The sequence below is a fragment of the Aethina tumida genome, chromosome 1 (assembly GCF_024364675.1).
Source record: "Aethina tumida isolate Nest 87 chromosome 1, icAetTumi1.1, whole genome shotgun sequence".
NCBI lineage: Eukaryota > Metazoa > Arthropoda > Insecta > Coleoptera > Nitidulidae > Aethina > Aethina tumida.
The window spans coordinates 50,787,190-50,801,519 of NC_065435.1; the positions used below are offsets into that span (position 1 = coordinate 50,787,190).

At 29.0% G+C, this 14,330-nt stretch overlaps 2 protein-coding genes across 2 annotated transcripts in view; one reads left to right on the forward strand and one right to left on the reverse strand.

The window, feature by feature from the left end:
* LOC109595938 (nephrin) overlaps positions 1 to 14,330 on the forward strand; it is a 160,492-nt gene that overhangs the window by 22,844 nt on the left and 123,318 nt on the right. The gene's annotated exons all lie outside the window — the stretch shown is intronic.
* LOC109595947 (putative uncharacterized protein DDB_G0286901) lies at positions 8,134 to 13,529 on the reverse strand. The gene is made up of 2 exons (XM_020011387.2): positions 13,408 to 13,529; positions 8,134 to 8,861 (listed from the first exon to the last, which is right to left on the reverse strand). The coding sequence occupies exon 2, from the start codon at positions 8,855 to 8,857 to the stop codon at positions 8,237 to 8,239; it is 621 nt and encodes a 206-aa protein (XP_019866946.1). The 5' UTR covers positions 8,858 to 8,861; positions 13,408 to 13,529; the 3' UTR covers positions 8,134 to 8,236.

Sequence of the window (14,330 nt, forward strand, 5' to 3'; positions counted from 1 at the left end):
TTAAATTATCTCGTAACTCTTCGTAAGACTGAATATATTAATGTTACTTGCATATTTATATTGCCGGATTGTACCTGACTGGAAACTTAGTTGCCCGCGAATAAATTTCATTTTTGACACTTGTTTATAAGAAAGTTTCACATTAAATCCCTCCGTGTTCTTCTTAGCGGATAATTCATTTGTAAAACCATGTTACTTCTGACAGTTGCTGGCTTTAAAATTGTGTTTGTAATGAAACATAAAAAGGTCGCAACTATTCATCATAATGATCTCAGGTGTACGTTTTAAAGCTTTTCATCATTCAGCTCGGCAGTTCACTCATTTGCAAGGTGCATAAATAAATCACGGCGCAAAATGTTTGTGCTTCTTTATTGAAAATTACCAGCATGTCACTATATATTTACGTTTTGTAAGTTTACCGTATATAATTAATAAATATTATGAACATCAAAAACCTTAATTAACTTAACATTAAACTGCTTTAATTTGTTAAATAATTCTTTATCTCAAATATATTTTTTACACTGTAATATTTTATTGCTGCCTCAAGCGTTAACATAAAGGTTGTTTCAGAATTCTGTTATTTCAATTCTAATTGAAAACTGGTATTGACCGTTAAGTTATAGTCATATTAGTGATTATCACACGATGTGATCATTTAGGACATTATTCATTAATAATATTTTAAATCGAATGTTTAACATATTTTGATAATATACTGTGTGTATCATTTAAGATGGAAACACTCATGTAATTTTTTAAGTATATACAGAAAATCTATGGGACATGATATACCTTAAAATGAGAAAAGCTCACTCAGGCAACTTACAAAACTCACATATTTGACGCTATGGAATTTTATTTCTAAGCAAGAGATTGACAACCTTCTTTCATAAAAAGAAGGTGTCAAGAGGTAATAAAAAGTAGAAAACTAGATATACTAGTAAATATTAATAAAAAATATTGAAAACCTAGGTATTTTATTTTGTTGCTTTATTTTTGACTCATTATTTTAATTTATAATACTACAGTTCCCATTCTTTTTATTTTATATCAATTATATATAACTAATATGCAATATTTCCTTATAAAATTTGATATGTACCCATTTAAAGGACACTAAATTCAACTAGAATATTATTAGATTGTGATTATTAATATTCGAGGGAAATACGCACAAAAGATAATTCTAAGTTAGCAAACTTCAATAGAATGTTTATTTCAAGAGTTAGTAATTTCTCAAATTAAAGTCAGTGATAAGACAGTTGTAACTAACAATATAATGTTCCTGATAAACGATGTTCATGACTCGAAAGAAGTCACATCAAACGTGAGATGTGTCTAATTAAAGGCAGAAGGAATTAGGGTATTTCCCCAAGGTTTTCCATGGAAACACGAAAGTTAATGACTATAATTTCAAGCAAAAATGACACGACTCGTAATCAGCATTGTAAATGCAGCCGTAGTTTTTTGTCATGAGGGACCCTAATAGTGTGAATGATTAGTGGAATTTATGTCTGGTCCTGTTCAGTCCACTTCGCCAATAGTAATTAGCACTCGGTTGGTCATTTTCGCCACAGCTTTTACTCTAATTTATTATTTAAATCGTCCAGATAACCATCTTCCTTGCTTTGTCATTAGGATATTACTTGATAGTCTTTAATGCCGACCTCTCCCGTAATTAATTTCAATTTCAAGTGTTTTTTGCCGGTTTAAACTTTACATGTTTATGCGTCTTTTATGGCGCTCTTTAATCACTGACTTCGGATTCAATTTACTTTTTGTCGAGTTCTTTGTGTTGGCCACACAAGAAACATGAATGAACCGAAGGAGCCGCCATAATAAATAAAACCAGGAAAATCAACCAAAGAGAATACGGATTTCATATTATACCGACGAGTTGAACAAATATTTTTCAGTGTATATAAAAAAACGTTTTTAATTTTTATAAAGTTCCATCGTAACATTCTAAAGCATTTATTGTATTTCTCCGTATAACAAACAACATTAATTAAAATATTTGACAGTATAATTCGTTTAAAATAAAATAAAGTTTATTTAATTAGCCGCCCATTTATATGCGGAACTTGTTTAACGCATGAAATATTTATTTTACATTTCACTGTCGAAATTAACTAAAAAGTTAATGCTATAATCAAACAAATATCCATAATTTGGATGTCGAATTATTTTGATAAAATCACTGCGCATTTTGATAAGGTATGCGTTTAGCTGAAATGACCACGATAAGCAAATATAGTCATAAATCTTTCATTGCTTTAATTAAATTTAGGATTTAATTTGCATTCGAATGAGAAAAATTAAACACTCAATGCACTATCTATTTTGTAATAACGCATTAATATACATATGCATAATATACTTGGTGAGTACATAGTAAACATTAGATTTAAATAAATCATAATTATGGTTATTAAAAAATAACTAACAATCAGTAACGTTGATTGACTTTTATATATAATTTTTATATCAAGTTTAAGTAACAGTATTTATTGATTTGAAATATAATTTTCATGTCAACATGCACAGATGTTTAATTCAAATACTGTCTCCCTGATTATACATAATTCGATAAATATACAAGTCAGGATTTAACATATATCAAAGTTACCCTTATTGTCAATATGTATAAGATCGACAAGTTAAATTTATTTGTATAAATTGTAATACTATAAATGTGCTTTACTTTAGTTAGCATCGAGATTACGTTTTATATACTACACAGACTTTTATTGCCGAATTTATATTCAAATTGCGTTAAGATTTTAAAATGCAATGCAAAATCCCCGTCTGAATCTCATACAGATATTAAAAGTGGTTTCCTAGTGAACTTTCAGAGGAGACGTTCTACATACATACATCTGAATACAAGATTAAAGCACTTTGGAAATTCACAAAGTAAAGGAATATATAAATAAGTGCCAGAAGTCAAAGAACGTATGCAAATTATTTTCACAGATATTACTCTTGAAATCTTGTCACAATATTATAATTAAAACTTCATTGGCTTATTATATAACACGAGGTACGGGGGCGTGGATAAATATGGACTCGACCCAAAAAACAAAAATAAAATTTCGATTCATAAAATATTTGTTTGAATTCTGATAATCTGAATTTATAGACATTGAATCGAAGACAGCCATCGATTTGAACGCTTTGAGTAGAACTATGAACTCCGAGTTGGAAACTAAGTGTTCATAAACGACAAATAAATTCGTTTTACGAGGAAAATTTTAATTTTTAAAATCGTCCGTGACGATTTATAGGCGTTCCCGAAAGCAGAAATAATATCCAGATGTCGGGCTGCAGAACAACTCAATTTAAGTCTCGAATAATTTCATAGGAGATGCATTTAATGATGATTAAATGTTTTGTGTTCGGGCCATTTTAACACAGTTGCTTGCGCGATAAATTCTACTTAAGAACTAAAGTCGACTGTAAATTATGGTAAGTTGCAGTTAATATGAACATATTTACAGTGTGAAAAAATAATTAAACTTTGAAACGATTGTAATTCAATATAATTACGTTGTCAAATACTTAAATTTGCAGCCAACTCTAAATCTTTTTACCATTCGTTTTCTTTAGTCTTTCAGTTAAAAATTCTGAGTTATGCGAATATAAAGTAATTTTGTACGTTTTTGCATTCGAAAATTAAAATTATTTCTTAATACATTTTTCAGGATATTCCAACCAGATAAAATATGCCATTTTTCATTTTAAAATGAAATCTGAAGTCTCACGTTATGGTATAAACTTTATACATTTAGATTTGGCAAGATATTGTCTTGTTAATATAAAGTTGTTGACGTATAATTAAAAGTTGTACTAGCTTATTATATATTGTTGTTTTAAAACCTTCATTGCATAAAAGTGACAAGGCTGCAAAAGCTAATATCACATTATTAAATTTGCGATATTATTTTGTATACAAGTCGAGAACTCTGTGCGAAACAAAAGTCAAATTATTAAGTTTAAATTACTGTCTTTTGAGATACTGAGTAAACTTGGCTTTTATTAAAAATCAAAAAGAAATAAATTAACTAAGAAAGTGGGTAAAAATTTTAATTAAGGAAGTTGGTCTTTTATTAGAAGTAAAACATTAAAAAGTACAATTTTAAAATTTCAGTAATGAACAATAAAACTTTATAACCGCATTAATATGAGCTTCCGAGTTTAACGCGATACTTTATTTTCAACTCTGGAATACAATATCTAATTATCCTTTCTTGTAAAACTACTTGAAACAGTGGTATACTTCCAAGTTCCCGTGTTTTCATTTTAAGTGATCTCTCCCAACTTTCGCCGCACATAAAGAACCGAACCTACTTAAAACCTTATTAAATAAGAAAACTTACATATAAAACGAGTATTTTTAGACGGTATCGCTGAAAATATATTGTAATAAGTGAAACTGTTACGTGGGCGCACATTGAGGAACATTTTAGTGCAGAACTGAGCAGCATTTCCTACCAAAAGTTTTTAATGAGACTGTGTTGTGTGTTGTTCTAGCAACCGCTATTAAGTTCAACTTTTGAAGTACGCGTATTATGCGAGTGTATCATGTTATTTGTTACTTTATGATATGATTTTAATTAGGTGTGTGAATTTATGCATTGAGTATTTAATTTTTGGATATTTTCTGATTATTATATTGCCTTTCAAAACGATTGGTGGAATTTTCAAAAATTAAGCAAACTAATTTAAAGGGAATTAAAAAGACCTTTTTAATGATGTCTTTGAACTTTGTGGAGAAGTTTTTCCCAGCTTGTAATGCTTTTCATTACGTTTTAGATTAACCATCCTGTATAGTATTGGCTAGAAAAGCACTTTTAAATATCAAATATTATTCTTAAATTTATTTATGATTTCCTATAACATTTGTTACCAGCATATACAGAGTAATTCACTTAAATTATTCTTTGGAAGTTTATACAGAAAGGAAAAAGGCATTGATTTAATTTTTTTTTAGAAATTATAATTTGGCTTTTCAATTTACTTTGAACAAAATTTCATTTTCGGTTTTTCCAACTTTGTTATTTTCAATGGAACACCCTGTATATTTTTTATATTTTTACAGTTTATATGTAATTGCAAATTTTTTTCCAAATATTTTGACAGATTGTTGATCTAAGTAAAAAAAATGTATGTAAAGTCACCAATTTTGATATGCTAGAAAGTTCATTTTAGGTATAGACGTTAACCGAGGACCATTGCTATAAGGAATTACTAATACTCCCAAATTTTCTACAGGGTGTTCTTTATTTACTTTTAATTTTGTTTTTTCTTAAAACATAGATCACTTAATTCTCAACGGAACACCATGTATATTTTAGCATAATGAATTTTATCAATTTACTATCAATACACATGTTATTTTTTCATTTTTGATATAATCTCTCTTATGTCACCTACATTGGTATTAGTTTTTATAATTAAACAATATAAAATCATTTAAATTTTTATTATGGTATTATATGGTCTATAATCAAAATTTAAGAATATTTTATAAATATTATCTTCTACAAATTGAAGAAAAATTCATATTTTTTAATCATCTTCAATGATTACAAGTTAACCTTAAGATTTAGTTTAAGATTATCATATAACATATGATCATTTTATTTCTATTCTAATCACTTAATAGATCATTTATATTAAAGAAGTTTTAGAATTGGTTTTAATTTTTGTTTTTAGCCTCTTTATTACAATAAAAATATATGAATAAAATATTGTTTAACTCACTGTTTATTTTAATAAATATCCTAACCTTAATTAATAATTAAATTAAGTTTTATAAATATAATTAAAACGTAATATTTAGAAATAACTTGGTTATTTAGTTAGGGTGTTATAGTTAAATTATATGATTCTTATTAAAAAATTTATAACAGGAAATTTTATAATAAAAGAAACAGTCATGAGAGGGCGCATATTTAAAATGATTTTAAAGTCGAAGTGAGTTGAATTCAACAACAGTCAAAAGTTTTAATGAGAGTAGTTCGTGTTGTTATGATAACGAGTATTAGGATTTTGAATTACTCGTATGTCGTAAATGCAGCAGGTAAATTATAACGCCCCCTACAATGGTTGTTTATATCACTTTTAATGCAATCATGTTTAAATTATCATTATATTTAGAACTGAATTTTTTAATTTCAATCCTTTATAAATACAAGATTTATTCACTTCGTAAATGCAAAAATATTGACGCCAACGGTAATTACAATTACAAACTTTAATTTGCCACAAAAAATTGGAGTCAGATTTTGTTTATAATAGAATAAATTTGACAGAAAATTAACAGTTTTAGAAATAATTTTTTAATTTAATCAGTCAAGTAAATTTTCAGAACGGATAAATTAAATTTAAATTATAATTTTAACATGCAATAGGTATATTTTAGCGAACATTTATCGTATACATACGTAGATTGATACTCGTCTTGATCATGTTTGGAAACAAAATTAAACTAAATCAAACAATCCATCGACATCGTACAAATTGCAGTGGGAATTTTCATCCACTGCGAACACACGGAATTTATGTTGATAATTTAGCAAGTTCCCATTTGAAATTTTAATAAAAGCGATAAAAGTCGAAGTTTCCACCTGTACCAAATATGTGTGCAGTTCGTCGGATATTTTAAAATAACATTGTGCAAAATCGTGGAAACATTCGCAGGCAACAAACAAAAAAGTGTTCAGCACAAAGTGAATACAAACATGTTATTAGATCATTTTAATAATGCACCTGCTACAAGATAAAAGTAAAACAAACAACTACCAACGATTAAACGAACCCCCAACGAAAATTCATTATCGGTATTTATATTTGGTTAACGTGTGTTTTCGCCCCCTTTCTGACACTAATAGCAAAGTTCGCGCGAGTAAGATATGTGTTAAAGATAAAACACTTTGCAGGATTTAAAAGTTACCTGTACAAACTTTCTTATGCTAAATCAACGCTCTGTTTTATTTAAATTTTCAAAAGCATATTATTAGAAACTTGCGTACTTTATTCATCCAGTTAAAACAGTTTCCAACAGTTTGCCAGATTGCGATTTATGAAAATGCGGCAATATGTTGATGAAAACGGTTTCATCTACTAAATTAACCCTGCAATGAAGAAGAGTACATCAGGACACTTTTAAATCCGTCATGACTTCACAAAAAGTTTACAAAAAAAAAAGTTAAAACGTTTTGACGAGCGATGTGTCTCCGGCGAATAGAAAAAGTATGATGGATTTTGAGTCGGTCGGTAGAACGCCCTTTGATATTTGTTCTGGATTACACACGGGAGATGATCCATTAATTAAATCATAAAATTGCGACCTAGACAGAATAAAGTATTTTATTTTATTTTTGTCATTTAATTATTAATTATTATTTTTGACACTTTTGTAAGTTATAACGCGTTGCGCATTTTGTATTGATAGTATTAAATAATAGCCATTTATGTAAATTTAAATCCATGCTCTTTCTAAACCAATTCAAATATGTCCTTGATGTAATGGTAAATTATTCATAAGTGTAAATACGCAACAATCAATCAACATCTGATAATCTAATATATGATAATTGTGTGAGAGAAAAGGCAAAATGTGGTCACTTTAACCATAAAGTGTAGATATGAATATGATATGGAGTCCCTCTAACAAACTATTATTTGCATATTAAATTGTTATATACATATTTTTTAATTATCCAAAAATTACATATATAAATATTTAGAACGAATATTTAATTAAGGTCTCATGTTATTTAAAAATACATTTATGCAAAGATGTGGAATTGTTTTTTAATATGATTTTATGAATTAATATTTTTCAAATATTTATATTGGATACTTAGTTTTAAAATGTTAATTCAAACAATAAAAATGCAAACGTGATCGTTAGATCTTTATCGAATTTAATGTAGCTTATCGAAAACTGTTTCAATTATGTTAAACAGGAATAAATTTAACTAATTCATTAATCCGTTAGTAATTGGTTAATTTACAATAAGACTAGGTGCTAGTATATTATGCTATGTAAGCAAACATGTAGTTTAAAAAGAAAAAAACACAATGAAAATTTTATGGAAAAATGCCTCTTCAAAAACTTTGTTATAATTTGTTGTTAGTACAGCTCCTTAGATGAAAATAACATTGTTTAATTAAATTTATTTATTAACAAATTTATACAACATATCAGCTGTTTTCAACATTATTAGTTTTCAACATCATTGTTTTCAACATCATTGTTTTCAACATCATTGTTTTCAACATCATTGTTTTCAACATCATTGTTTTCAACATCATTGTTTTCAACATCAATGATTCCAACATCAATGTTTGCAACATCATTATTTCCAACATCAATGTTTACAACATCAATGTTTTCAACATCAATGATTCCAACATCAATGTTTGCAACATCATTGTTTCCAACATCAATGTTTCCAACATCATTGTTTCCAATATCATTATAGATTTCACTATTATCAATAGTTTCACCATTATCATTGTTTTCACCATTATTATTGTTTTCACCATCAGGCTCTTCATCATCATCCCAGTTTTCCATGGGGAAGAGTAGTTTAATGGTGTTGAAAATTTGATCACATCTTTGTACATTCGACTCGATTGTCCCCTGCATATTTGTGAATATCTCGGACATTTTTACTAACTCGTCTAGTTCCGCGGAATTTCCTCCGCTTGCCACGTACGCTTGTATTATTTGTCCGCGTTGCGCCTCGTTTGATTCCGCGGCTTCTGTTCTGAAAAGAGTTTTAAGTCTCTTCAAAAAACGATTCAGAGTTTGAACGTATAGAGCCATGTATGGGTCCATTGTGCTACAAAAAATATAGTAAAAATTATTAAAGGGGCAATAAAAAAATGCATGCCAACGTTTTTATTACATATTAGTCAGTCAATCAAAGATTCCCTTGTACATATTTTTAATTATGATCAATAATTCTATTTAAAACAATTTAAACACATGCCTAGAGGTAATATTTTACATTGTTTCATTCTTTTCCGGTATTGGCGAAATTGGAAAAATTAAATTTTCAGAGTTCAAAGGAAACCATCACCCCGAGGTAAAAGTGTGTCAAGACGCCAACGGCAGAAATAGAAAACCTCTTTGCACTTAAAAATTCAATATGTATTTCAAATAATATTATTGGCTTCGTTTCATGGAATTATATTTTTTCGTGGGACGTACAATTCGATGACATGCATATATTACGTACATCCGAACGCGAACACACTACATCGAATATAATAGTAATATATCTTGAATTCGAAATTCGAAATCGTTTTTCTGTCGACCCGTTTTATTATATTTTCCGTTAGGATAAATTATAATATTCGTTTTTTTGCGTAGATTTTTTGTTTAGATGTGCCGGAATCTTCTAGATACTTTTTTTTTATTTTTTGTTAAATTTATCCATGCAAACGCGAAACTCCCTATGCTTCAGTCGATATGCAAAACAGTATGTAATCAATACGGTCGTTTCAAATTAAACCCGCAGTTAAAGTCAGATTACGCCGTAAAAATTGCCGTCTGTTAAAACAGATAATAATTTTTTTCACACTGAAATAAGAATAAAATATTTCCAGTTGTAATGTGTTCCAGTTTTAACGACCCCCATAGGATTCCGTGCGACTAAAATTCAAACAACCGGTAAAGAAAAAAAAAAACGAAAAAATAATAAAATGAGCCACTTCTTGGACCTCCTCCCGCAACAATTCTGGTTTTGGCGTGTTACTTGTACCAACGTTTTCTAATTTGCATTACATATTTTCGTCCTGTGTAATTTACGTACGGACAGTTTTTGCCTTTCTACTTTTACACTAAAAGTACAAGCAAGTCGTGTTCCTGATATGGATCTGGATAATTTATTTAAATTGGATAGTGTTTTTACTGAAATAATTATTTATTATTAAGGTAATACGTTTAATATCCAATATACATTATTACTGTCAACGTTTTTATTACAAGTTCGATATTAGCAGCAGTATAATTATGGTCATCTAGTTAAATATTAAACACTCATTCATTGAAATAGATTGCAAATAGAAATAGCAAGAATTGTTAAAACTACATATATAATATTTAGGATATATAAAGGTAATTTATCAGATAATGTTATGTTTGACAATAACAAATCAGTTTGATTACTAGGGAACGTAATTGTAACATAATATACGTAATTGCTCAGTTATTAAATATCACATTATGTTGTTAACATTTTATATTGATTTTCCTAGATAAAAGTTAATTATTCATATAAAAACGCGTTTTCGTGTAGGTATAAAAGTGCATAATCACGGAAATGTAAATATAACTTTGACTTTATAAGGAAGGACACCCGCATAAACCAACACAACGGGTGTAAGTGAAAACCGTAATCAAAATGCTTGTTTGCACTTTCCTCTGGAACTTTGCGGTACACACGGCAAAAATAAACTATAAAAAATCATAAATTGTCCCATTGTATACTTTCATAAATATTCTCCTCAACAGGAAGAGAGTTCCACTAATATTATGCCGCCATGCTACTACACAAATTGTGTTTTAAACTTTATATTTCGAAATTTCAAGCGGCATAAAATGTGGTATAGAATACATTACGTATTATAGGCAAGTGCTGTAAAAACAGTCTGAAATAAGGGTTGTTATTTAGCGTAAGCTACACTTAAAAGCAAACTATATATTCGCGATATGGACTAGAATCACGCCATCCAAAATTACTGTTCATAAAACGAAAATGCCAACTCGCTTTTGAGTACAACATAAATTCCACCAGGTTCTTGACCATAATCACTTTTTGTTAATTGGACAACAATTTTTTCATTTTGTTTTTCACGTCTATATAATCTTTATTACAGTGTACCATTATAATTATTAATTTATAGTAGGCAATAATAAGCGGACATAGACTCGGTAGATTCGGAAGCAAATAAAATTGTGGGTTCTATCACTCAATTACAATTGCTAAATTCCCTTGCACAGATAAATTTTATGCTAATTATGCGAAATTCTCGAAACACAACGGCATGTGTTCGAATTACTTTACCCGCTGATTACGGTAAGAATTACAATGGGCCCGACAGCTTGTTATTAATTAAAGCACAATGAATGCATTCAGTTTTCTACAAAAGGATCCGCTGATTGTCCGTGTACAAATTACATTTTCGCTGTCACGTAGATGCATATTCAATTATACACGATGACGTTTAGGTATTTGTCGTTTTCCAACATTTATTTAATGCCTTTTTGTCTTTTAGGTAAGTCCGAATTTACATTTTATGCCTGGTAACCGGTAAGTAACGCCAGTTATTATGAAATTTTTAAATAGCCTGCGCCAAATTATTTGTTAATATTAATATACTACTCACATTAATTAATTGAAATAATTTGAATGGGCTGTGAATTTTATCGAAATTCGATTTTAATCTACCCCCTAGCAATAAGACAAACAATATAAATCCTCCAGTATGTTATTATGTGTTACCTGAATTATTATTAGGTGGTGCTTAATTGGATTAGTTTCCCAGATGTAATTCTAAAATCATACCTTTGACGGGAACTGTGAATTGGCTGAAAGATTTCCCGCAATTATGTCAAAAGCAGCAAGCAGATGATGTGCACTACAAATATGAGATATGAGGTACTTTAATCAGCCAATATTACCAGTAATTTACACGTAAAGTTTAGTTCAACATCGTCCAATAAATTCGCCAGCGAATGGATAGTTTAGAACTTCTATAAATTTTTAGAGGCGTGTTCAAAATGTAAAAAAATAAATGACATACCTGTTTTCTACTAGTAACTTACTGGATTACTGTTAACGATGATCTTATTACGACAAGTAATTGTTTGTATCGTTCTCAAAAAATACAGTGTCTGAATCAATTTGATGAAACTAATAGACAAGACCAATAGCAACAACGAAGTCAACTATTTAATAAACAAATATGTTATGTTTTAACATGACAACGGATGTCAACGGACAAGTGCTACTTGATATGTATTCTTTAAAAAAACATTTTTTATTTCCTTAATGTAAACGACCTTTTCGGTAATTTAAAAGACATTTCTCAAAAATACATGTAGTTTAAACGAAAGATTCAGCTTAACACCGATAGTTTTACTATAAAGCGACTGAACTTTAAAAAATATAGACGAACTTCAATAACTCGTACTATTATTTGCCAAGAAAAAATCAAGTTATCAAGAAAAAAATATACATAATTTTCACCTTGGACTGAACCAACCTGGTTCGAGTTGTCAAAAATTCAAGTTATCGAAGTTCAACTTACAGAAGTTCGAGATATGAGGTACTTATCAGTCAATATTACCAGTAATTTACATGTAAAATTTAGTTCAACATCGTCCAATAAATCGCCAGCGAATGGATAGTTCAGAACTTCTATAAATTTTTATAGGCGTGTTCAAAATGTAAAAAAATAAATGACATACCTGTTTTCTACTAATAACTTACTGGATTACTGTTAGCGATGATCTTATTACGGCAAGTAATTGTTTGTATCGTTCTCAAAAAATGCAGTGTCTGAATCAATTTGATGAAACTAATAGACAATACCAATAGCAACAACGAAGTCAACTATTTAATAAACAAATATGTTATGTTTTAACATGACAACGGATGTCAACGGACAAGTGCTACTTGATATGTATTCTTTAAAAAAAAACATTTTTTATTTCCTTAATGTAAACGACCTTTTAGGTAATTTAAAAGACATTCCCCAAAAAATACATGTTGTTTAAACGAAAGATTCAGCTTAACACTATGATACTTTTACTATAAAGTGACTGAACTAAAAAAATATAGACGAACTTCAATAACTCGTACCATGATTTGCCAGGAACAAATCAAGTTATCAAGAAAAAAATATAATAATAATTATTTTCACCCTGGACTGAACAAACTTAGTTCGAGTTGTCAAAAATTCAAGTTACCGAAGTTCGACTTACACAAGTTCGACTGTGAACATGGTGTTCCATAAATTATCTGAAATTTTTTAACCAGTTATGCAATTCTAAATAATAAGTCGATTTCTTAAAAAAATTCTAATAAAACAGCACAAGTTAAAAATTGTTTGGGTTACAATAATTGAAAATATTAAGAAGTAAACACTGCATAAAAAAGTTGTAGTTGAGTTGAGTAAGGTTTGTTACAAACATTTTTATCTCGTTTCCTATTGGAGTGCATATCTGGTTAAAAAATTTCGGATGTTATGAAATACCCTGTATATTGAAAAAGCGATTATATCTGTAGTATCTAATAACTAATCACTAAGTGAGTGAGTTTACATTTCTAATAGATTTCTACAGATATAATCAAAATGTAAAAGAAATAAATCACATACCTTTATCCAATTGAACCAATTACTAGTCAGCAGCTGAAATATAAATAGTGTAGTGTAGTAGTGGGTGAAGTTGTGCTACTGTACTGTACTAGACTGATGCTAGCAATGTTATGAAATGATCACTAGTAACAATTTGTTTAGTTAATGATCAATTGTTTCTATACATTTTGTCACGACAACGAATGTTTACAAATGCAACTAGATTATTTTCGAATCAGAGATCTAGATGTATGTCTTATTATAATTGACAACGCCCACTCTGTATAAAAACAAATTTTTAATTTTAAACGTTTGGTACTTTTTGGTAGGGGAATATCTTATGGGTTCGCGTCACCGACATGCTCGTTCATCAATTGTTCAAAGTTTGTTTAGCAACCAGGGAATCGTGTTGATACTGAAGTTGTTACTAAGTTAATATGCAGTATTGGCAGAAAGTAGAGCAACTTTAAAAATATATAAATTGCTACCGCTCTGTATAAGCAAATCTGATATAATTTATACCGTTTATGAACACACTGTATTAGTGAATATTTGTTGTATTAAAAATAATTCTGTTAGTTACAAATCTAAATCTAACTAAATATTCGGACTTTTTCTAAATGTCACTAATCTCTACAAAATTCACAATAATTTTTAGTTTTACTGTATACACCAAAATAAACTAAGTCAACTCGTGGAAAGAAAATAATTTCCGAATTAAAATCACGGATTGTATCGTTCTTTCAATTCGATGAGAGAAAAATCAATATCGGTCGATTGTAATGCGTGTTTTACAACAATTTTCAAGAACCAAAACCAAAAAAAAACAATAGGTTTCAGGATAAACAAATTTTATCCTACTTCAAAAAAGAGGCTTTTCTAAGTTCCAGCAAAATAAAAAGTGTACTTGAGACACAACTTGGAATTCATGTTTCTTCAAGTAC

Coding starts and splice junctions, on each gene's coding strand:
- LOC109595947 (XM_020011387.2), bottom strand. CDS start 8,857: ATGGACCCATACATGGCTCTATACGTTCAAACTCTGAATCGTTTTTTG.